The sequence below is a fragment of the Alligator mississippiensis genome, chromosome 5 (assembly GCF_030867095.1).
Source record: "Alligator mississippiensis isolate rAllMis1 chromosome 5, rAllMis1, whole genome shotgun sequence".
Classification (NCBI taxonomy): domain Eukaryota; kingdom Metazoa; phylum Chordata; order Crocodylia; family Alligatoridae; genus Alligator; species Alligator mississippiensis.
Genome location: NC_081828.1, coordinates 21,859,863 through 21,885,133, shown reverse-complemented (window position 1 = coordinate 21,885,133; position 25,271 = coordinate 21,859,863). Strand labels below are relative to the sequence as shown.

The 25,271-nt window shown below is 41.7% G+C and overlaps 1 protein-coding gene across 1 annotated transcript in view; it reads right to left on the bottom strand.

Annotated features, from left to right (window-relative positions):
• TNNI3K (TNNI3 interacting kinase) overlaps positions 1-25,271 on the bottom strand; it is a 190,499-nt gene that overhangs the window by 82,866 nt on the left and 82,362 nt on the right. Inside the window, exons 14-17 of the mRNA XM_006268959.4 lie at positions 23,422-23,514; positions 23,279-23,336; positions 22,958-23,152; positions 22,475-22,579 (exon numbers count right to left, since the gene is read on the bottom strand). Of these exons, the coding sequence (XP_006269021.1) occupies positions 22,475-22,579; positions 22,958-23,152; positions 23,279-23,336; positions 23,422-23,514 (451 nt within the window). The remainder of the gene's footprint in view (positions 1-22,474; positions 22,580-22,957; positions 23,153-23,278; positions 23,337-23,421; positions 23,515-25,271) is intronic.

The following is a 25,271-nucleotide window of genomic DNA, read 5'->3' as shown; positions in this document are numbered from 1 at the left end:
ACCAATGTATATTTGTTAGGAAAAGAAGGGATGACCTTCCTAAACCAGACTGCAACTCTTGCTCTCATGGTACAAAGCAGTCACTAGGCCCATTTGACTGGTGACAGGGATTTCCTAAGTCAGTGGTATTCAACCTTTTGGTTCCCTGAGTGAGATGAGTACCTTGTAATCCTGGCTGTGCTTCAGGAGGTTGAATGCTGGAAGCATCTCTACTTTTCCATAGCCTTTGTGATTAGGGTAATAATTAAGTATCACATTGTGATGCTACAGTTATATATGAATGGATCTTCACCTGCTCTCTGACCTCTCTTGCCCTCAGTCCCCCAGAATAGAAAAACCCAAACAAAGCTAAGCAAATCCTAGGCTGCTGTAATTTTTTTTGTAATACAGATTTCTTAGGGATTTTTAGCATGTGCTCCTATCACACATGCCCAGCACACGTATTGAACTAATAAACCATAACAGCTCTAGAACAGATCTCTTACTGTCTATTGACTCAATGATCCATGAAATAAAAATATTACTGTAGACTTTGATCAGAGAGACTGAAAGCCCTTTTACAGCACTTACAGGCTATCACGTATCTAGTGCTTATTTTAAAAGGATGCTAGTTTGTAAGAATTCCAAGGAAATTAGTATTCATCCTCTCAAAACCCATAATCACACTAATAACTAACAGATTTTAAAGCACCAATCATCCATATCTGCAATACATTGGCTGTGCTGCACAATACAGTATTCAAGCTCATCTACTGATGTGACAAATAATGAGAAGGAATTTTTCACCTTTCTTCCTTTCTCTCAGTCATTTGTTTGCACGTCTTTGATATTACCTTTTAAAGAAAAGGTAGTTATTTAAGCAGCAGAACATGTGTTGGATTTTTTTAAACCTTCCTCAGAGGCACTGGGTGCTGGCTGCAGTTAGGGATTTTGACTGGTGTGCCAATGCTTCTGCTGGGACTTAAACCCAGAGGTTGCTGGCTAGAGAGTCTTCCCCTCTTCTCAGGGTCAGATTGATAGCCATATTTGGGGGCAGGAAGGGATTTTACCCCATGGTCAGATTGGTATGCACTGTGGGGGTTTCTGCCTTGCACTCTAGCAGGAAGGGGGAATGGGGGAGTGACCCTCTTTCCTGGGATCTCTTGAGTGTATATATTAAGAAATTTACAGCAGCAGGATGTTGGCTGCCATGGTCCCCTTGCTTTACCTGCAGCAGGTTAGGGTGTTACGTCTTGGCTGCATCAGGTTGACTATCTAGTTTTGTTAAAAGGTTAGACAATGGATTTGTATTGGATTTGGATGGGGATGATCCTGCCTCAGGTAGAGGGTTGGGTTAGATGTCCTGTGGAGGTCCCTTCCAGCTCTACTTTTCTATAATTCCATAAAAATCAGTGCTATGGGATACATTATAGGGCCAAGCCTGCCTTCATTTAGGCATGAGCCATGCAGTGGGATCTGGACACTGGGGACTGCAGTGCCCATGTGCTCTGTGCGGGTGAAAGAGTCTATATACTTATCAACTCATAGAATCATAACTGTGTCGGTGTCTATTCAATCTGTCACCATGGCTGAAAGAAGTTTACAGTATAATGCAATGAGAAATGGACTCTGGTTTTTCTTCTTTCTTTTTTCAACTTGATGAAAATCAAGGCTTTAAGGGTTGTATTTCTGATATTCAGGTTCCAGCCCCCAATTATATATGCATGTATGCTATGCATGCTCAGGTGTTAGAATTGATTAGACTGGTGTTAGAAGAGAGAAAGAGATACAGAGAGAGAGAGAGAGAGAGAGAGAGAGAGAGAGAGTGAGTGAGTGCACGTGTGTGTAGATTGAAGAAAAGGGCATGGATGGACATGTGTGCATGTCCAGAAAATTGTTAATATACAAGTGGAAAGGAAGCCTCAAATATCATTAAGCCTTAAGAGTTATTGCAACAAGCCCCACTATAAATAATCTTCAGAGTTGGTCACTAAGTGGAAATTCGGTTCTATGGGAAATTCTATCATTTCAAATATTTTTTGTCCTAACTCAAAACAAAATGTTGATTTTTTTTTACTTTACTGTGGAATTAGGGTTTCAAAATATTTTGTTTCAGAAATAACCAAATTATCCTACTGAAACATTACATTTTGACATTATTGTTCAGGCTTCAATTATAAATTATAATATTATGTTGCATAAAAGTCTCAGCTTTTCAAATATTGTATCATAAATCATTTCAGATTTCAAATGAATCCTTTTGATAATTTCCCACTGAAAAAAGTTAATGAAATTGATACAGTCCTGTAGAATGTTCCAGCTGAATCAAATCAGTGTTCAATGATGGAAACTTGTTCCACTGGAAAATTTCAGACTAGGTCGTGACCAGGGCTTACATATGAACAAGCCACTAGAGGGGGATGCTGTGTACACATTATAAAAAAGTCCTATTATCTTTGAATTTTCTTTCATGTATAGAGTTTGTGTGCTTATAAAGATAGAGATCAATTATACCCTTCAGTTACATTTATTTTAGTTTAATTGAACATGTTCATTTTGACAAGAGAATTCAAATTGTATTTACCTTACCAATAATAAGTAATGCTATGTAAAGAAGCAGAGCAAAAAGTTAACAAGGCTGGGAACTAGTAGAACAGATAATGCCATGAGTTACCATGAGTTTTATCATATGCTGTGCTGTAATTTTCTGTAGTTTTGTACAGCGCTAACATTTGTCAGCATTCTTCTACTCCCAACTCTTAGCATAAAATAGGTGTTCTGTCATATAACTTCATTTAAAAAAAAATTTAAATGCTACCCTTTGTCAATAGGAGAAATGAAGTGATCTTTTCTTCCTGACAATCTCTTCATCCTTACAGGATAATACTGGACATCCCTGAGAAAAACATATTCTGTGATCAATTTACAAGACACTACTGATTTTAGGGTACCATGATACTATATGTAAAGCTAAGTAAATCTTCAAGCAATTAATCTCATTTTGAAAATCTATCTCAGTCCTCAGGATCATTGGGTGTGTCTACATGAGATATTATGTCACTGTAGCAACAAGCTACAGAGACATAGCTTATTGCTGCAGCGATGTAGCTTCGGCAGGCACTAACCTTGACTGTAGCTCATTGCTACTGCACAGTAGGGTGGAAAATGACCTGTGTACCATTGGGACTGTGCAGTACCAGGGCTGCTGGGACTGCTTTAGCAAGTACTAAATGGCTGCATCGTACCAACTGTGTAGTCAAGGGGGCATGTAGACATGCCCACTGTTTATATCCTGGCTTTTGACTGTATTCAGCAAGTTAAGCCAACACTATTAGTTGAATTCCCTTCTCTTTTCTGGTACTTTCTCTTTGAGGGAAGAAAGTATAGAAAAGTGGACTGCTTCAGGACTGAGGTGATACTACTCTTTCTTGGGTCTATATAAAGATGCCAAAGTCTTTTGTGTTCTAAAAAATAATCTATCTAAATCCTCATATGATCTGACAAGGTAGCATGATCATGGCTCACTTTTGCCACAAGATTTGAAATATCTTAGTAAAAATTCAAGTTTGAAGTTAGGTTACTACAGTAACATCATCATATCTCTAGCCATATTAATCTATATTTCTCTACACATTGTGATCCTTCATTTCTGAGTAGGTAGATGCTCCAGAAAAATACTGTCTCTATGCAAAAAAACTATCTGGGAAGTTTAAGAGTCAGTGGAGGGAACTATACAGTGACATAATGGGGGAATTATCTATCTTCCAGTCTTTGAGTAGGTACAGATACACATACATGCATACACACATACACTTTTCCAATGGGTATACTTGGGACAAGAATGCCTTTCAGGCCCCCTCTACACCTTACAGGTATTGCACAATTAGCTGGTTAATTGCACTAACTGAAAACAACTACATATGTAAAGTACCTATGACGATATCTAAAAAGATCTAACCAGTAGGGCTGTGCGAAATTTCGCTGCGTGTTTTGTTTCGAAACTATTTCAATGCGTTTTGAGTTTGAAACAGTGAAATCAAAATGAAACAAAAGCATTCAAAACAGCTTTGAAACAAAACAGGGACACTCAAAATGTTTCAAAACTTTCGAAATGTTTTGAGTTTCAAAGCTGGGCTTACTTGGCTTCAGCGCCGATCCCAGCTGGCAGCAGCCGCCTCCTGTCATCTGGCATACAGATTGGGGGCCCACACCCCTGGGAGGAGTCTGGCACAGCCCTGCAGCCCTCTCGGGGGTGTGGGTCCCCAGATCTGCAGGACAGATGACAGGAGGCTGCCACTGCCAGCAAGTGACACGAGTTTTGCTTGTCAACACCTTGAGGTGCAGTTTCCCAGAAACCCCTATACCTATCTCCTTGAAATGTGGCAGGTTTCATGCCCTCCACAGGGGCTACCATCCTAGCAAGCTTCATCCAAATCAGGTAAGAAATGACAATATTTTAGGCATTCTCATGATTCCACATTATAGCCTATGGGCGAAATGTCAAAACAGTGAAACAGTTTCGAGGGAATGAAATGGAACAGTGCTTTTGAAATTAAATGAAACTCTAAACAAAACACTGTCTTGTTGAAATGGCGAAACAGCAGTCAAAATGAAATGGTGCTGTTTCGCACAGCCCTACTAATCAGCTATAAAGGTAGACCTCAAAGTGGGCACTAGCTTTATGACTGGTTGGTATCCAGATTTGCACGTGTAGTAGGGTCTCCTCTGTGGCTGGGAGCCCTGTCAGTGTCTGTTCAATCTATCACCATAGCTGAAAGAAGTTTACAGTACAATGCAATGCAAAATCCTATGCCAGGGGTGCACCCTACCTAGCCCTGGTAGCTGCCGACTCTGGGTTCCAGGAGTGCTCCGTGGCTGCCAGGACCCAGAGTCCCACAGCTATGGATGCTGGGTCCCAGCAGTGCATCTCCCAATGCTGACTCCAGCTGGGTCCTGGCAGGCATGTGGCACAGCTGTGATCTCCCAGCCCTGGGTGTGTGTGAAACCCCCAGGGCTGGAAGACCACATGCAGGTAAAAGTGCAATGGGATCTAATTTGCAATCCACATAATTGCACCTCCTGCTGTGCCACATATGGCACCCCACATAGCCCCACAGGAGCTTGTTTCTTGTCAGTACAGGGGGAGCCCTGAATCAGGCTCCCCCTAGATTAGCAGTAAGGTGCAATAGGATCTAATGCATAATCCCAAAATCATGCCTCCTGCCATGCAGGTGTGCCATGTCAGGAAATGTGATTATGTGAATCGTGCATTAGATCCCATTGTGCCTTTACCTGGACATGTAGAGGAACCTTTAGATACATTTATTCCCTTCTTCCCAAGTCCTTCCCTGTACTGTCAAAGTGCTACAAAATGATGAAACAACACTTCACAACATGACATCAACATACAGTCACTAGAATTGGAAGGTTTCCTTTTTTGATATTAATTTATCAGCTCAAGTCACAATCTAACATCATTGCAACGAATCTGAGCTGCTAAACCAGAGTATTCTAGCCAGTCACAACAACCGGTTCCTTGACATCGGTTCAATAAGCTAGAAATGCTGAACTACTTAGCACAAAAAGGTCTGGTTGATTTGCTACACCTGAGGCTAAAAGAATTCTGGACAAGCTAGAGAAAGATATTGCACCAGTGATAGAGCCCTGCCAGATCTCATTCAGGAAAGCTTGAATTGCCATATATGAAAACAGTAGCTATAGTATGAAAAGGGCAGCTACATTTTCAAGGATATGATACTTTCACATTGTTGTCCGTTCTTGTGGTCTGGAACATTGGCTTTTCATTCTGGGCAACTTGAGATATGATGCAGATGACACAAACATTAGTGGAGTTGTGTATGAGAGTAACTGTCCCTTAGAGAGAGTGATTTGGGTGATTCACAAAAGTAGGTGCAAACAAAGAACATATTTTTAAATATAACAAAGATGTATTGGAGAGAGGGAAATGTAGGCCATGCTTACAGGGTAGGGGACTGCGACTGAGGAGCACTTAAAAGGTCATGATGCATGAACTGGTGTTGTGGTGGCTAAAAAAGTTAATATTTAAACCCTTGGATATATGAACAGAGGAAAGTTATATAAAGAAGTGGTGTCACCTCTATACATGGTGTCAGCAAAACCATTACTGAAATACTTTGACAGTTTTGGTGCCTATCCATTAAAAAAACAGGCTGGAAAGATGGAGAGGATTCTGAAAATATCCACAACATGATGTAAGTATTGAAACACCTGCTTTAAAGTGACTTTGCAGTGAAAAACTTAAGAAACTCAAATTTTTTGTCTTATCCCAGACAAGGCTAAGAGGCTACTTGATCTTAGTCAGTAGATACCTGAATAAGGAGAATATTTCTGACAGCAGAGGGTTTTTAACTTAGCAGACGAGTTCCTAGAAAGTTTCAATGTTTGGAAGGCCTTTTCATATGGGAAGTAAGTGAGCTTTTAGACATGAAGGTCATAGCAGCTCTCTACTGATGTTCTTATTTAGGGAATGGGTAAACAACCAATTGTGAAAAATAATGTGCAATACCTTTCAAATAAAGACAATTATTTATTGCTAAAACAAAAGAGAAGGGATTCTCTTCACTGTTTTCTTACTCCGGTTCCATTCAGAGACTTCTCATTCTTAACCATGCAGTAGATCATTACAACTGCAGTGCAAGATGATAAATGGTTACATCCTGCAAGGGGCTTTGATTTAATAGGCTATCGCTCTATACAGACTTCTGATGTAAACCAGAGTACCTATTGATTTCATCAATGTTTGAATTACTTTTCTTGTCATATTGACTTTTTTGCAGAACAATATAAGTCTGGGAAGAATAGTCTTCCCATTAAAGAGTCCAGCTTTCAAAACAGTTAAAAACCATTTCTGTGCTGCCCTTTTGACCTCTGGCCAACACTCCTAAATTACATATCTCAGGACTATATGTAGCTGAAAAGTTAAGCTAAATAAATCATGTCACTCAATATCTGACACTTGATTCATGCACGTGGCCTTCATTGACTACACAGAGAATTGTCACTTTTCAGCACCTGTAATAATTAGGCTGCTTGTTCAGGTGAATAAATAAGGATTTAATTATCTAACTCTAATCCCCCAAGTTCGAAGATGTTTGCTATAATTCTTGGTTACTTCTGCTGCATTTAAAAATGCAACACTATGGGTAATATAATTTCACAAAATTCAGCATTAGGGCTCTGCCAGCAACTAGTATACCAATGTGTTTAAAGGACTGAATATAGATGAGCAATCAGAGTGTAGTTGCAACTTCTGCTTCCTATTTCCAGGGCTTTCGCTACAGGTAAGCCGCTGTGGTCTAGGTAGTGGTTTACAACGTATTACAGAGGATTGGCTGGGGGTTAATAGAGGGACATATTCCAAAGGAAGCCTCAGAATGTGTGCTCAGACCACTTGTTATATACAACTAGTATGGGTGGTAGGGAAAGATGCAGGTATTGCTTCAAAATTCATTGCAAAGGTGATCTGAGAACTGATTCTTTCACTTAAATTATTTACTAACTATGGGATAAACCTGAGGACAGCTGCGACCTACCCTGCCTTCAGTGTGGCATTCACCTTTCAGGATCTGCAATTCTAAAACAGAAATAACAAATCTGGAGTTGGACTACTTTATCTTTAGCTCAGGCGATTGCTATTAAACTAGATAAGCACAGGCTAGTTAATGAGACGGAATTATTCTAACTCAGGAAAACATTATTTAAACCTAAGAATCCTGGGCTCCTTGAAACACCTGATAGAATTGTATTTATTTAATTCCCTTGCCATTGTGTTAGCAAAAAGTATCGGAGATGCAAAGATTTTCCTCCAATAAACTCCAGTAAACAAGTTTGAGGAATTCCAGCTTCCTCAGAGAGATTTTGTAGTATGCAGATAAAATAGGAAATTCAAAGCAAACTTGTGAAGAACAGATACCAGGAATTACCAGAATTAAAGCTTTGATTATTTTTCTTTGTGTCGTTACGGTTCAGTGTTTGATCAAGACAAAGCAGTGCTAGCAGCTAAGTGAAAAAGAAAGTGTGTGTTCAAAACAAAACATTACATATGTCCCAATTTGGAAAAACCAGCGCGAACATGTTATCAAATATTTGTGAAGTTAGGTTAACACAGAGATGACTATTTTATACACAGCATATTATTCGGATCATTTAAAAAGGCATTGATGGTTAAATAATAATCAGGAGAAGACTCTGCTTGAGTGAAAACACCCTTCACTATTGGGCACAGAAGGGTAGGGTCATGACACGGCAGGGGTTTGATTCTGCAACTGCCTTGAACCCACTGGTCTTTGTAAAGTGCTTTGTGCCCTGAAAGGAGTGCTTTGTGCTAAGTGCCAAGATGGGCTCTTGAATCATGCAGATTCCAAATGTGGGAATCACTTGAACCCTTTTGTGAGCTCTCAGAAGCATATTATTTATAGTAAATGTATAAAGTCTGTAATTAAAATATATAATGTGTAATAGTATACAGGATATCGTTTATAATATGGTATGTATCTGCATATGGAAAATGTATGTTATAAAATAAGTGTGGGTTAGCTGAAGTGTCATCAATACAGTATTTTTTTGTTAGAAAAAGTGAAGTTTAAATGCAAATAATTATTTAAATAAAAATCAGTTTGGCCTAAATGTGCTGTTTTTCAGGCCCACTTAGGGTTACATCAGTATCTTCCTGATAAAGTTCCTCCTCTGGGGGCTGGGCAGCCCTGTCCAGTACATGATGGTAACCACCTTAAGGCTGCACTATGGGTTGTGATGCTGCCTACAATCTCTGCAGTGCTATACATTGCATCTTGGCCCCTAATACCTATCTTTTGGCTCCCAGACCTACACATCCTACCCCAGGGCTGGTAAGGGTATTTGCATAGCTGTCTTACTCCATCCATGCACCAGGGCAATCTTCCTGCAGTAGGACCAAGGACTCCAGCCATTTTACATGGCATAAAGGAGAGAACAAGGAAAAGACAATCTCATCAATAATATCCTTCAATGTCATCATTTTCATTTTTTTTTTAATAAAGAGAAAGAAAAATTAGGAAACTCACTCCCCCACCCCAATGTAGCTTAATAATTGTCCTATATTGTTAAAACAAAACATATTCATTTGGCTGTCTGCTCTTCAGAAATGTAAGAAGAAATAAAAACTTTCAAAGCATGTTGTGGACAGTATAGAGTACAAAAACTTAAATAAGTAAATAACTATCAAATAATGGATTATCCTTATTTGTGAGGAACCCATTCCAGCAAGAAATTGAATCAGGGAGTTTTGCTTCTGAAAACAGCAAGGTAAAGGCTGAATCTGTTTTTTCTGCCAGTGGTGGTTTTATTTGAGGCTTATAATAGTCTGAGGAACAAACATGCCTGCATTCCAGATTTCTTCTTTGCTTGGTGATATCCTGTCTGTGAACTGATTAGGCTTATCTGTGATAAACTTTTTAGCAATAGCTTCATGGACCCATGCCCATCATGAGCACCTTCATGTATTAAGTGGGGGCAGAGTTTGCTACATACTTTTGCATCAAAATATTACAAATAGCTGATAGGACCAATTCTGTCTCTCTCACCCTGGTTTTATACTTGCAAAAATCTCCTGATTTATATAACTGTAAGTGTAAAGAAAATCAGTTCTCCTTTCTTAAAACTAGCTGGATGTTACTGACTTCATTGATGTCAAGAAGAGTACTGCTGCAGACTTCACTGTGGTCAGGAATTTGACCTAGATCAGTGGCATAGGCAACGGAAAGGGAGGGCTAATGGGGCTCAGCCCCCCCAAACGTGGGGCAGCGGTAGGGCTGCGCGGCAGCTTGCCTGCAGGCTTCTGGCGGCTGCAGCAGGGGTGGGGTGGGGTGGGGTGGGGAGGGGTGCACACGCAGCAGTGAGGAAGGGAGTGGGGCTGAGGCTGGGGCAGGCCCTGGATGCCCAGGGCAGGACACAGGTGCTAGCAGCTCGTGTAGGGGACGCAGCTCTTGATGCTATGCACACCCTGGGAGATATGTGCCTCTGGATCTGTGTGGGGTGGGGAAGGCTGCTGCTGCAGGCAGGGGCCAGGCTGGCGCTGGCCACAGCCCACCCTGAGTGCAGTGCAGCCCAACCCCACTGCTGGGAAGAGCCCAGTGCAGCCCCGGCCCCAGCCCCAGCCTGCAGCAGCAGCCCACCCCAGCCTGCGCAGATCCTGGGCACCCCTCCCATGCCTCCCAGTGTGTGTGCAGTGGTGGAAGCCACCACCCCTCCCCACACCAGGCACCCCCCAGACAAGCCACTCACAGCTCTGTCCCACGCCCCACCCCGGCTGCGCCCCAGCCCCGCTCCCACTCCCTCCCCTTCCCTTGTCCCACAGACTTACCTGCTGGGCGGGGGGGAGGAGAGGATTTGTGCTCAGGACCCCCAAATAATTTTTCTTTCTCCACCTATGATCAGTGGTTCTCAATTTTTTCTGTACCTGGACCCATTTGTAAATGTTGATGGCCAGTCCCAACCCAGTAAATAGTTTAAGTAGAAAACAGCGCCCCCCCCAGCCCTGCTGGGGCCCCTCAGTCTGCTGCCCCCAGGCTCCAGCCCTCCAGTGTGTGGAGCAGGGGGAGGGTGTGTGGGCAAGGGGGGGGGTATATGGCATGGGGCCCAGCAGCCTATTGCAGGTTGGAACTCTGCCAGCCTGCAAGGGAAACCCTATGGTTTTCCATATTTTTCTCCTTTAAAGAAAAATCCATTTTTAAAGTTTGCTGATCCATTTTTGAAGCTTGTTTGCAACCCTTTCATATATTCTTGCAACCCACTTTTCTTGCAACCATGGGTTGAGAAATGCTGACTTAGATAACAACATCTCAGGGGACCAATTCTTTTTCTCTGACATATTATATATAACTCACATTGAATCCACCAGTGTTGCTCATAATGTGTTGGAGTGAATGATAGATGGCATGAGAACAGTGCCCTGAACTTTGGCTCAGGCCCTACTTCTTAAACCAAGTACTTTCAGAAATATTTGGACTATTATAGCTGTGTTTTTCCTAGGCTTCCAACTCCTGAAGCCTTCTGTAATCCCCAAGGATTTTGTCTCAGAATACCCTCACGTGCCTGGCTGTCATGAGCTCTGAAATGTTCTAAGACACTCTATGGTTACAAGAAGAGAAATATGAAGGAGGACTGTATCTGCCAGAAGAGGATATGCCCACCTTGGGTACCAATTCCATAATCAGAGGATGAGCTAATGTGCCAGATGCTTAGAAATGCAAGTTGAGAGATCTTCACTTTATTTTCCTCTCCTTCATAACCTGATCCTAAGAGTTGCTGATCACTCTCATGAAATCAAAATAGATACTTGGGTACAAGGAACCCTTGCATTTTAATTTATGATAGGAACATAGAGGAAAGCATCTCAGCACATGCCCATTCCTTAAATAGCTATAACTTCATTATCTCCCAGCTAAATTCTTTCAAATAAGGGCCAGCACACTTTCCCTTTTGAAGGAAACTACAACACATTACTATTTAACATTCAACCCTTCTCTAAATGCTGACTGTCAAAATGGCACCTTGCCATTCAACAGATCTGCTATCTGCTTGCATTGATACTGGCTCCCTCTCCCACCACCTTCAGTTATCCCTGAAAGCTAACAGGGCAGCTGAACAGCCCAGGAGCCTGGAACAGGAGTCTGTTCCTTTCTGTGCCTCATCAACAAGCTTGTTTATAATTTCCAATTAGTTACACCTGTATAATCCCAATTAAGACACTGAGGTCACACAGGAATCACTTAGAAACTAATCCGTCTTGCAGATCCTCTGTTAATGGTGATGAGGTGTAACAGGCAAGGAACCTAGCTTGACTTTCAGAGTTAAGCATAAGTTTATAGGGCTGCAAGTTAAAAAGCAACAATACATTTCTTCTTATTTGTGTACAGAGGCCATTTGATCTGGATGTTATTGAGACAATAAGCGTTGAACCTGCTTTGTAATTTTTTACAGTATATCTTATTAGAGCCACACTTTAAAACAAAACTGTTTTTGAGTTACTGGAAAGAAGGGTAGCAGGATTCAAAGAAAAAAGAAAAGAAAAAGCATTTAAAGAGTGACTTTACTATGACTAAAGTTTTTTTTTGCTTCGTGTGTGGGTAACACAAATAGAGCAACAGTTCAATGGTGCTTTATACAGCTTTCCTTAAAGAGAAAGTGTGAGAAGTTTCATACCACAGTGTTTCTTGGGAAAGTTATAAGTGATTTAAAATGGGGAGCTTGAATGGACATGACTTCTCAACCATGCCTACAGCACCCTGATCACAGCACTATCACGAGGTACTGGATGAACTTGTCAACCACTATTTCATATGTACTTGGGTTGTCCATCAACTTTATACAGATTGCCCCTGCCCTTCCAATCACTTCTTCCCTTTTTTCTTGGATACACATGACTAATCACGAAGCCCACCTGATTACTTACAATGTGTAATGAAACATGTATCACTTGAACATATACAGCTAAGTACTAACGGTCAAAAAACCTGAGGCTGAATCAGTTCAATCTTCACAGGCTAGTCTAAGCCAGGGACAGGAAAATCTGGGCAGTAGGCTGGGTCTGGCTGGCAATAGACTCCATTTCCCAGCAGCCCCTGCCTGTGTGGCTAGGGCTGGTTTCCATGGAGGCCCCCGCAGCAGCTGTGCTGCGATAGCACAGGGCCAGGGTTTCCATGGGGTCTGGCCTCAGCGGTGCTGGCAGGCAGCAGTGGTGCTAGCCTCTTCCTGGTGGGGGCGCTGTGCTGTGGGCAGGAGTGGGGTGGACTTAGCTGCCGCTGCCTGTGCAGGGCAGGAAGCGGTGGCGCTGGGGGTGGGGGGTGGCTATAGCCTCCCCAAGCCTCATCCTAGCATGGCCTCTGCTGGGCAGGGCTTGTGGCAGGATGCGGAGCTGCGCTGCAGCTGGACTGGGATCTTGCGGCGGTGACAGCATGGTCTGGAGATGAGGCAGAGCCACGATCTGCAGCCTGCATGCCCTGGAAAGGAGCGTGCAGGTAGTGGATCATGGCTCTGCCTTGGCTCTGGACCACACTGTCACCAGTGCAAGGAGCCAGGGCAGAGCTGTGATCTGCTGCCTGTATCTCCCTGGCTGGAGCATGCAGGCTGTAGATCATGGCTCTGCCCCAGCTCCATACCATGCTGTCACTGCCACAAGATCCCAGCCTGGCTGCGGAACAGCTCCATGCCGTCCTTGCCGTTTGCCCTGCCAGCGCTGCTGGGGCCAGTCTCCATTGAAACCCTGTCCCTGCACTATCACAGCATGGCTGCTGTTGGGGTCTGCATGGAAACTGGTCCCAGCCATGCGGACAGGGGCTACTGGGAAATTGAGTCCTGCTGCTGGCCAGATCCTCCATTTTGCATACCCTTTCTATTTTGCCCACCCTTGGTCTAAGCTGTGTAGGTTGAACTGAGAAGCAAGTGAACATTCACTTTTCATTCTGGAAGTGCAGCCACATGCCTGCAGTGGCCCAGGCCAGAAGCCGGGAGGCACTAGAGCACACCTCCATGCTTGGCTGGAGCAGACAGCTTGGGCCAAGGCTAATCTACCCAACCTTGAAAGGGGGAGGGGGGAGTTGTGGGGCAGTTGCAAAGCATCCTGGGATGCTGGGGGACTATGAGTTAACTTGAATATGGAGGGGATCTGGGTCAGAATTTCAATAAACTGATTTAACCTGAATCAGTTAAGTCTGATACTACACACTCCCCGGTTTATATTAAACCAGTTCTGGTAATTTTGAAAGCAGTTTATGTGCACTGAACTTCTGCTGCGTTACAGATTTGAATTGGTTTCTGATCACTTATACTGGTTTATGTATAATTTCTCTCCCTAGCCGTGATGTTTGCCCTCAGCTAATTGGCGAGAGTTTTAGGTGCAGTTGAGTAATCACAAGCTCACATAGCCATATAAACAGCAAAAGTATTTCAGGAATGAAATAAAATGAAGGAAAAATCTGCACTGTTGCTGTATGTTTTAAATTTAGTATGTTTCAGTTTATGCAACCTTTAAAATATAGAACAAGTAACATGTCTAAATCTAAGAATAAATGCAGAAAAAATACACAAGAGATATGCAAAGTGTGAAATGGCACCTCTCTAATTATGAAGGAAAGTTTACCATTTTTTAAACATAAAAGAGAGTCAATAACTACTTGCAAAGAAATTTCATCTCAGATATCAAAAGCAATTCTTATAAAATGAAAGGAGATGACATTAGTGAATTGGAAGAAAGGAGATTTACTCTGATACCATCACACAATGCAAATATGAACGGCTGCAAGGACAAGCCACCTGTCATAAATGTTATCATACACAAAATCTGAAAAGTGATAGGAAAAGAGAGGAAGAACATCTCCAGGAATATGCATTCAACACTTGAGTCAGTTTACCAGGGTCTGGACAATTGGATACAATTTGTTGTTCAATGGTTTTAATACTTGGTAGGGAAAAGGGTAAATACTGGCACCTATTGTGGTAAGCTACTGATGGAGAAAGTCTTTAAAAATAAATGGAAAATGGAATGCAGTCAGGGTGACACTGTTATAAATCTATACAAAATTCAGAACAAACTAAAATTGTATACATAGAGAAAATGTCCCTAAAAGCTTACTGATTAAAGTAATATGCTATATCTAAGATACAGTACAAAATTGTAGATCATAGCCATGCAACTAAAATAGATTTTGCCTTTTGCAAAATGTCATTTAGGACTGAAAGTGTCTATAGAAACTAATGAAAATTGATGTACTGACTCAGGAAAGCTATTACAATTGATTTAATTTGCAGCAAAGAACACGCAAGAGGAAGCACAAAAACACAGGTTGCATGTAGCAAATACATAAACAGCAAGGTGCCTAGAAATTATAACTATAATTGCTACACAGAGTTGGAAACTGAAGTTGGATATATAGCTAGACATTTGGAAAACGATACTGCTCCTGTCCAAAACTTCCAGCAACTCTGAAGATCAAGGTGTTTGAAAAGTTTCTGTGTGAAGGTAGGACACTGTATGTTACAGACACATGGCTTTTCTAAGACAGAGCAAATTATAACATAGAGGAATATGAATGTGTTTATAGCAATGCTCATATGATATTTATCAAAATGTTGACTGATCGAAGTAGATTTAGGGGAGTGAAAAGTACATGAAAAGAAAGAAATGAACTAACTGGCACCAGTACATCCGATAAATAGAAAATAAAAACAATATTGATGATTTCAACAAAAAAGCATAACTTGCCCATATTAGAGCTGTTGATATGAAAGAGAACAGTCAAGTGAAGAACACAAATTCTTGCCAGATAATAGTTTTCAGGACAGATAAAATTTAAACCCTCCAAACCACGAGTTCCACAAATCACTGCCTTCAGGATTTCTAGGTTCACATAAACCAAAACCCCAGGTTGATAAATTTAATCATAAAAATGTAATGGGTTCATACAATGTAGCTATGATTCTTTCAGTTTATAGGGAATCTGAATTCAGCTCCTACATTTACTTTTCATTAGAATATTTAAGTGATGTGAGTATGCCAGGTAGAACTGGTTTAAGACCCACAAGATGCCAAATTAAACTATTAATCAAAGGTGACACTAAGCTGGACACACTCAAGAATACCATATGCTAGTGCTAAAAAAGCAGTTCAGAACTACTAGCAACTTGAAGCTCTTAGTTCAACTTTGCCTTGGTCAATAATGATTTAAAATTATCACTGTTGCTTTATAAGGAAATGATTTGATGACTAAGCTGAATCTAGTTCTTAATGGACAGATATACACTGAGCAAAACAACTCCAATAATCAGCACTATCTTGAACCCATTTGATAGCTTTTGCGGAGAGGCCAAGAGTTCAATAAACACAGAAGCATAACAGACCTCTCTCCCTGCTTCCAAACATGGTCCCTCTAATTTAAGCTTAAGGTACTTTGACAAGAAGCTGTGGGAAAACCTGTCTAACTGCGCTGAACCTGCTCCCCAGAAGGGGGCTGAGTATACTCAAGAGAGATAACTGTTGGTCTGGCACCTTCCATCAGCATTACAGTCACTAATTTGTCTTTTCTTTCTTCTTCTTTTCTTTTTTTTTAATATGTATCTATCTCATAGAAATAGAGCTCAAATGAGAAAGCACACGAATGCTTTTGTTGCCTCAGTGGCACTTAGACCTTTGAAAGACACAGATGAAGAGAAAGGAACCCTTAAGCCTCAGATTTAGGAAATACAAGAAGAGAAACTTCAGTAATGCCAAGAGAAGGTTAATAAAGAGTTCAGCGGAAACAATACTAAATTGTCTGCTGTGAAGGCCGCACATGGCTCAAGACAGCGAGACCAAGAATACCTTTTTCATAGAAAGAATAAAGCACTGGAATGAAAGAAGTTAGAAAAAGAATTAGAAGAAGCATGTAATCAATCCTGTCCTTTACAAAATCCAGTAGTTCTGTGGGTCTGCCAGATGCAAGAGTATCTTTCAGGGCAAGAGACAGGCAAAGCCTATTAAATGTGTGTTCCTTCTCCAAAGAACGGGGTCATGAAAAGATCCTTCTACCCTTAATACACTGTAGATTTAATGAAAGGCAACAGCTATTTTAAGATTTTTAAGGGGATTCTTATAACAAAGAATAGTCGCAAACGCCATGCCCATTACCACTGAGCTGCCATCCGTCTTTCATCTGTATTGCCAAGCCAGCCCTCAAGAAATTTTTTACAGATAGAGCCTTCAAATGAAGCTTAGTCACTAAAAAGATAGGTCCTACCATGCTCAGCTGCTATGGTTTAAATTTTATTGATACCAAAACTGTCTCATTTTTAATTAAAGTTCCTTAATCATACTCTATGAGTTCCTCACCCAAGCAATGCAGATAAAAACAAAAATACGTTGGTGTTCATCCCAAAGCTGGTGGCTCTAAACTTTAGACTTCAGTTGGTGTAGGAAAATAAAAAAGGCCAATTATTCTAGAAATAGTCTGGAAGTACCCCTCAGCAAAAGATATTGAGAATGAAAGATGTATCTTATTCCTATCTTTCATCAGATCATGTTGTGGTCTCATTCAGTTTTTGTGCATGCTGCATTTGATTTCAGTACTTTACAGAAATGACTGTAACCAGTGTGCAAATCTGAGGTGAAATCCTGGCCCCAGTGAACTCACTGGTAAAACTACAATTGATTTCAATAGGGTCAAGACTTCACTTTCGGTGTTTTGCTCCATCTATGATCACAGAACAAATCCCTGGCATTCATCTGCTGATCATCTCTCTGGGCTGAATGGGATTCATAACGGAGAATAGGATTTATGCTATCACTATAAAAGTTTCAAAATATAATTCACTGTCTTAGAGCCAAAAAAACTCCAAACTAAAACACCCCCCCCCCCAAACCAACCCATTCCTTTCACTTTTGTTATCTATCAATGCAGACTGTCACCTTTCCAAAACTGTAAAAATAACTTGACAGAAGTTGTTGCATGGCATTTATATGATCTTTGAAAATAGAAACACTTTGAAAAATTTAAGATAATCTACTCCTTCAAAAATTTTCTCAAAACTAGAGATCAACTTGGGCTGTACAGCTAGGCCTGGATGGGCTGCCCAACATTCTGGTATCTTTGGATTAGGGGTTTTGTTCACTCCACTATGGACATAGAAACCCACTGGGGTAGAAGCTCCACTTTCCTCAGAAAAAAATGCTGCTCTTCTGTGTGCTACTGCTTGGTAAGTGGAGATAAAATGGAAAGGGAACTTGCATAGGCCACAGAAGGGACCCTCACAGGATGTACAAAAGAACATGGGAAACAGAAGAGAGATTGAGTAGAGGGTGGTGGGGTAGAAAGTCAGTGGAGGGGAAAATGGAAATATGGTGTTGCAGGGGAAAGGACAAAGGCTGTCAAAGGAACGTGGACTCCAGCTCACCCCAAGAGAGGTATAAGGGAAGACAGAATAGTTTGAGGGAGGGAATGAGACAAAGAAAAAAACAATTCACTCTCTGGAGGTAAGGATGCATTTCATATATACATAATATTAAATTCTGAGTCTAAAGTTATCACAAACAAATGACAAATCAGGGACATACATTTTGCCCAAGCCTACCCCCTTCCTCCCTGAAGGGTTCAAATACCAGAGGGCAGATCAAGACAATAATGTTGAAATTAATAAAAAAAGTGAGTCTCATGTGTTTTGTGGCTTGATTTATAATTTCTGAACACTTGCTATACTGCTATAACAGAAGAGGAAACTTCTTGGAGAGGGGAGGTAGACCCAGCTATCACTACCCCTTTTATGACTACCTCTCTTTGTCTCACTAGGCTAAAACTTGACCTCCTTTCAGCACCACATCCCCTATTGAATCCACCTCACATGTTAAAAACAGAACAGTCGCTAATGTCTTACCTGCCCTAGTCCTTTTCTTTAAACAGCCCTTTTACTGCTGGAACTGTTTGGCTGTAAGCAATGGTGGGAACTTTAAAAAAGGCTAATATAGAGACCCACAAAGTGATAAATATCAGAGAACTAGTCAGTATTGATTATTTCTCTTTTGCTATAAAAAAAAAGCAATATGGTTAGAGAGCCATTTCCCAAAAGAACTAGCAAAGTTGTCACAGTTACAAATGGCTACTTCTGCTGGATGACTTGAGTTGAAGATGAGGTTTATAGATTGCTCCTAAAGCCTGGGACATGCAGGAGTTGACTGGTTTCAGCACAGAAAATGACATCTGAAAGGAGAAACCTGTCATAGTCTACAGCAAGTTACAGCAAGTAGGGGCAAGAAGAAGGTGGGATGATTCTCAGCGAGAATGATGGTCCTTTTACACTCAACTCAGTGAAAAACTAAGAGGTATGTACAACCTCGGATGTACAATAGATCATTTTTAGCTAAAAACATACAATTAAATCAAACTAGGCATAGCAGCATAACTGATGTTATTAAAACAACTGAGCTATAAATATAACAGAAATTATTGGCAGAACAGGGACTCTGAGGGTCAGATATGTGGATCATGAGACCTTTCTTTTAGTCAGATATACAAGGTTAGATCTTTGCTACAGATACTTAAATTTGATTTCTATAGGCCTGTGTGTGTACTGAAATGACAGACAATCAAGCAAGTGTATGGATCTATACTAGAATTTAGCCTATAGAATGGATACAATTAAAATGTACTTTTATTAAATCAAACAAATCAAATATGAACCCAGAATATAATACAATGAGTAGTAATTTTAGGGAAAAGATTTTAAAAAAGGAAACAGCAAACACATGTAAAAAATAAAATACATACCTAATAATTCAAGAGGAAAGAAATGTTAATTGAAAAGAATGGTATTCTTGGAAATGACAGTGGAATTTTAGAGGTGGAAGCTAAACAAAGGGAAAAAATAATAAAATAAACCCCTGTTGGTATTTTTGTTTCTGAGATTAGGGGCCTATAACAGAAATCAGCTCAGCAAAGACAGGAGTTTGACCAGCATATCATTTGATTTTAGTAGTAAAAGGCTAGAAAGTCTCCATGTTGCCAAGGTGTCAAGACTTGTGCACACTGTGCATCCAAGAGGAATAACAGGAGTAGGGGACAGAAACTGAAGAAGCATTAGCTGACATTTTCAAAACCTGACTTACTGCATCTCCAAAGGCTGGGAAAAAGCAATGTGAAGGAGTGGTGACACACCAGGAAATTAGAGGCCAGGTAGTTCACTTCCAGTTGTAGAGAAAACATTTGAAGCTGCTTTAGAAGATCAAAAGGTGTAACATTTACTGTATTCAAAGCACAGCCCGGTTAAGAGTAGCTGACACTGTTTCAAGGAAGGCGTATCATGCCTCACTGACTTGCTGGAATTCTCTGAGGATTGTTCAGTCGGATAAGATGTAAGTGCAGTGAAGTGGACATCACTTTTTGTAAAAAATATGCCTTCTCTCAATTTCTACACTGAAAGATAATGTGTAAGGCGAGAAACCACTGACTATTAGTAGAAAATCTGCCTGATTGGATTCTCTAGTAGGCAACCTTTGATCCTCTGCATCATAGTGTACACATAAGACAGAGATGAGCAAATATGGCCTGTGGGCTGGATCTGGCCCGACAATTGATTGTATCCTGCTTGTAGCTGCCTCTGTGGAACTGTGTATGGGGCCAAGCCCTGCTCACTCCTGCCTGGGGCAGACTGTACCTACTCCATGGCCTGTACCTACCCTATAGCCAGTGCGCACAGCTTCCCAGTGGGGCTACTTTCCATCCACTCATTGCCTGCAGGTGGCTGGTCATCACACTGAGAGGGCAGAGTGGGTGGAAAGTAGCCAGGAGCTGGGGCTGGAGCTACGTGCACTGATGCAGGAGCCACCCAGCTATACCTTCCCCCTGCTTGGCTGAGCATGTGGTGTCTGGCATGTGCTCCCATGGCTGCCACCACTTCCCCATGCTACCTGCTGTCCAGAGTGGCATAGCAGGGGCAGGAGGAGGAGGAGGAGGAGGAGCCACTGGAGGTGGGGGGAGGTGAGCAGTACCTGGGCAACTGCAGCAGCACTAAGAGCAGCCCCACTGGGAAGCTGTATGTGTTGGCCAGGTCTTAGGCTGGAGCAGTGCTCTTGGTGGGTGTGAGCCAGGTGCAGGTGGGAGTGCAGCACAGGCTGCCCCAGGCAGAAGCGAGTGGAGCTCGGCCCCATATGGAGTGCTGAAGGGGCAGCTGCGGGCCGGATGTGGGGTGGCAGATTGCACCTGCACTATACTACCTGCTGTATGCGGCCCCTGTCCCCCTCTCTTCCTAGTGGGAGCCTGGGACCTAGCGTGCGGGCAGCCCCCCAACCCCTCTCACCCCCCCCCACACCCCCCACCTTCCCATATAATATATAAGAGTAAGACTTTATTTGGGGCTATTATGCAATCATCTCTATGTATACTACCAAAAAACCCCATAAACAAAATTAAAATATACTACAGTAGATGTTTGATTTTTAATATATGATTTGGGTTTTTTTTATCTATAATTTGTTAAAATGATGTCTTTTGAAGGATTTTATATGTGTGGCCCCCTATAGCTCACCAAAACTCATTCAGTGTTCCATCAGCCAATATCATTGTATACCCTTGGCATAAGAGATATAGTCAGGTGCCTGATTAATCTGCTTGTACAGAGTTTTGTGATCATCACACCAAGACCGTTGACACATTTGACTAGGCAAGAGTATGGAGGAGTGGAGACTGCCCAAGACCTCCCATCCCTGCTTTAGATCACAGAGACAGAATCCAAAGGCCAGGCGGAGTCTGGACATTTAGTGTCTCAATGACTGTAGCTTCTGCCAGAGAGCAATAGATAAGAACTGCTGCTGACTGCATAATGCCTCAGGGTGTGTTTCTGTCAGGGTGATGTTCCTTAGCCTTTCTCCAACCAAGGATTACCCACAAGGCAGTGGAGGCTAGGGTTTTGAGGTGCCCTATACTCACCTTATTCTGGAGGTTGCAACATTGGGGTATTTTATAGGAGCAACCCTGCCCTGAGTAGCTCAACCATGTTGCCATCTGGTCCTGCAGTTGAATGCAATTTAAGGTCATACCCAGGACCACCTGATTGGATTACAAGATGTCTAAACATGGGACTTTCTCAGGCTACAGCAATGGAATGGGGATGTCACAGCATCAGCTATACATTTGTTTTTTATACTCAACACAGGATTCATTTACAAATGTAAAAGTGCATAGAGTTAATAAATCATGAGGTGGGAAGGATACTAAGCAATCAAGGAATATGTCACAGAGGCCTCCTCTAATAGTGTGCATGGAAAAGCATAGGGCCAGGATCTATACTGTTACTAGATATCTGAGTCCGGGGGGTGAGTCCAAAGGGGGTGCACTGCTGCAGGTGCACCCCTCTTTCAGTCACTGATACTGTGCATGCAACATCCAGGGGCTTCTTTTGAATCCCAGAATCAGGTAAGAATCCCACTCTCACTTCCCCTCCAGTCTCAGTGGCACTTTCCCTTCCCTTCCCTTCCCTCTCTCCTACCCACAGCTGCCACTGGCTCCAGGTGCTCTGGGGGTGGAGTGGAGGGAGACTCCAGAGCTGCTCCTACCTGCTCCAGCTGAGCTCTACAAGGAGGTAGGCTCAGTTAGGGGCAGGGGCAGCGGCAGTGGCAGGAGAGTTTCTCCTCCCTGGGAGCAGGTGCCAGAGAAAGGAACCTGCCGCTGCCAAGCCTGACTCCTGCGCAGCTCAGCAACTTATGAGACCTTGCTGTGCAATAAGTATTAGTAAAAAGCCTAAATAAAATGTGTTTTCTGATAAAATGTACTAAAGCTGTTGGTAACACACATTTACACCGTAATCTCCCAATGTGATTCGTGTAGGTAGGCCCACATGAATATTTAGACACCTGTTAATTTCTATGAGACCCCGCATAAGTACAGGGGTCTGCTTGTCCAAACCAGACTACTTCATATATTTTAAGACAATGTATGGGACAAAAGGAGAAACTTACCTGTTCAAGTCACGATGTATGATTGGTTGTGTAAGATTATGAAGATACTCCATACCTTTGGCAACATCTACAGCAATGATTAATTTAGACTGCAAGTCAAGATTCCTAGGTTTAAAACAGATCATAATATAGGTCAAAATGGAGAGAGAGAAGGTAAATTTACTAAAAATACCATCATAAGGAACATATCATTCTATGAACTACAAAACAATCTGGGAGTTATGTTACCTGCAGATCTGAGCTTCCTTTTTATTTGGGTTAATGTAATTTAAATAAAAAACCTCCCCAAGTAATAACAACAACTGCTAGTTTTGTGTTTAATTGCTAATTTTCCTTGTATAACAAATAATGTGGATTAAAACAATCATTTGATCATGTATATTAATTTCAATACTTCTTACACTGAACTGGATAATGAATATTTGCATTAACAGAGTACCAATAACCTTAAGAATTATTTGCCACAGAGAGTTAAGAGAATACCTCTTCTGTTCGTGTAGTAGGGAAAAAAGTGATCCTCCAGAAATATATTGTGTAACTATAGCAAATTGACTTGGGTCATCTAAGCAAGCACCAACGAACTGGATGACACAAGGATGATTGAGTCGGCAGAGAATAGAAACTTCACGGCAAAACATGTCTACATCCGATTTGGAACAGTAGGTATTGGCTCGGTAGCTGATAATTGACAGAAGGAGAAATAAGTCAGTCAGAAGTAGCATAAAAATGATATGAGATGATATGAATTTGTTGTACTTTAAAATAAGGTACTAACATTAAATTGTAAAGTCTCTGGCAACTTACCGTTTGATTGCTACTATTTTATTTCTGCATCGCCCTTTATAGACTTTTCCAAACGACCCTAAAATGATTTAAAATAAATAAGCACAAAGATATTTTTTTGTGAGCATCAAACATTTAAAATCAACACATTTACTTTCCAGTACCTGAGCCAATAATCTCATGGAACTCTATTTCAGAGAGCTGAAGATGGAAATGGGATGGTAAACCTGCACGGAGGAGAAGAACATCTGCCTTTTCTGCAAAAGAAAATTGTTATCCTATTTGTAAAATGCAGGAAAAGAAATAAAAGCACTTAACTTGACAAAAGACATTACACAGTAAGAAATGATTTTCCTACTGTAAATTGGTTGACTGGTAATCCTATTCCTCTTTGTTTAGTACGTGCCATAAAACTCAATAATAAACAAAGATTTGCAACTTTACAGCTGCCTGAGGGTTTCTTGCCTTTGAAACCTTATCACTGATGAACACTGTCCCATAACCATATCCTGTGTGGACATGTGATGTTTTCAGAAAATATTTTATGTAAGGAATTAATTCCATATTCTGTATATGCAGCACTCACTACAAATGTTATGGACTTTATTCTGGATCTAATCCTCTTCTCAGTAACATTTGGAATCTGAACTCTGATGTCCCACTAAATTTACACATCCTGTTGCTGAGCGGTGTGGGTTCCAAGTGAACGTTATCTGGCTGTTTCTAAAGGGAACGCTCAAATGTATATAATGACTGTATGGAAAAGTAGCTCTTGGCTACTCCACAGCTAACCTTTCAAGTAGAAAATCAAAAAGATCTCAAAACATGAAATATTTTAAGTACACAGATGCAGCAGAATTATTTTTCTACATTTACTTCAATGCCACAGAATTGATTGTTTTCTGGCATTTTCCCCACAAAGGCATCCCCAAACATTTAACAATGAACTTCACTCTAATGCTCCCACCTGTGTTTATAACATGTTTATTATATTTGTATTAATTTGTATTAATTACAAATGTGTCCGACGACTGGAAGAAAGCCAATGTGGTGCTTATCTTCAAAAAAGGGAGGAAAGTAGATCCGGCAAACTACAGACCCATCAGCCTGACCTCTATCCTGGAGATGGTCTTGGAAAAGATTATCAAAGAGGCCGTCCTATACAGGCTAGCGGACGGCAATATCCTGAGGGATACCCAGCACGGGCTTGTTGCAGGTACGTCTTGCTTGACCAATCTCATTTCCTTTTATGACCAGGTGACCTATCACCTGGACAAGGAGGAAGAGATTGATGTCATATATCTCGACTTTAAAAAAGCCTTCGATCTGGTATCCCATGATCACCTCTTGGCAAAACTGGCTAACTGCAGCCTCAACCTCACCACAATCTTCTGGCTGGGGAATTGGCTCCACAGCAGGACCCAGAGGGTGATGGTTGATGGAAATCAATTGTCGTGGTGCGCTATGACCAGTGGGGTCCCTCAAGGCTCTGTCCTAGGGCCTTTACTTTTTAAGATCTTCATCAATGATGTAGACATTGGTGTTAGAAGCAGACTGGACAAGTTCACCGATGACGCCAAACTCTGGGGTAAAGCATCCACACCTGAGGACAGGAGGGTGATCCAGGCAGATCTTGACAGGCTCCTGAAATGGGCACATGAGAACCTGATGGTGTTCAACACCAAAAAATGCAAGATTCCCCACCTTGGGAGGAAAAACCTGCAGCATGCTTTATAGGCTTGGCAGTGCTATGCTGGTTAGCACTACAGATGAAAGGGACTTGGGGGTCATGATTGACCACAAGATCATTGACCACACCTTCAGTGTGATACTGCAGCTAGTAAAACAAGCAAACCGCTGGCTTGCATCCATAGATGCTTCTCAAGCAAATCCTGGGATGTCATTCTCCCCCTGTACTCGGCCTTGGTGAGGTCATAGCTGGAGTACTGCCTCCAAGTTTTGGGCTCCACAGTTCAAAAAGCTTGAGAGAGTCCAGAGGAGAGCCACATGCATG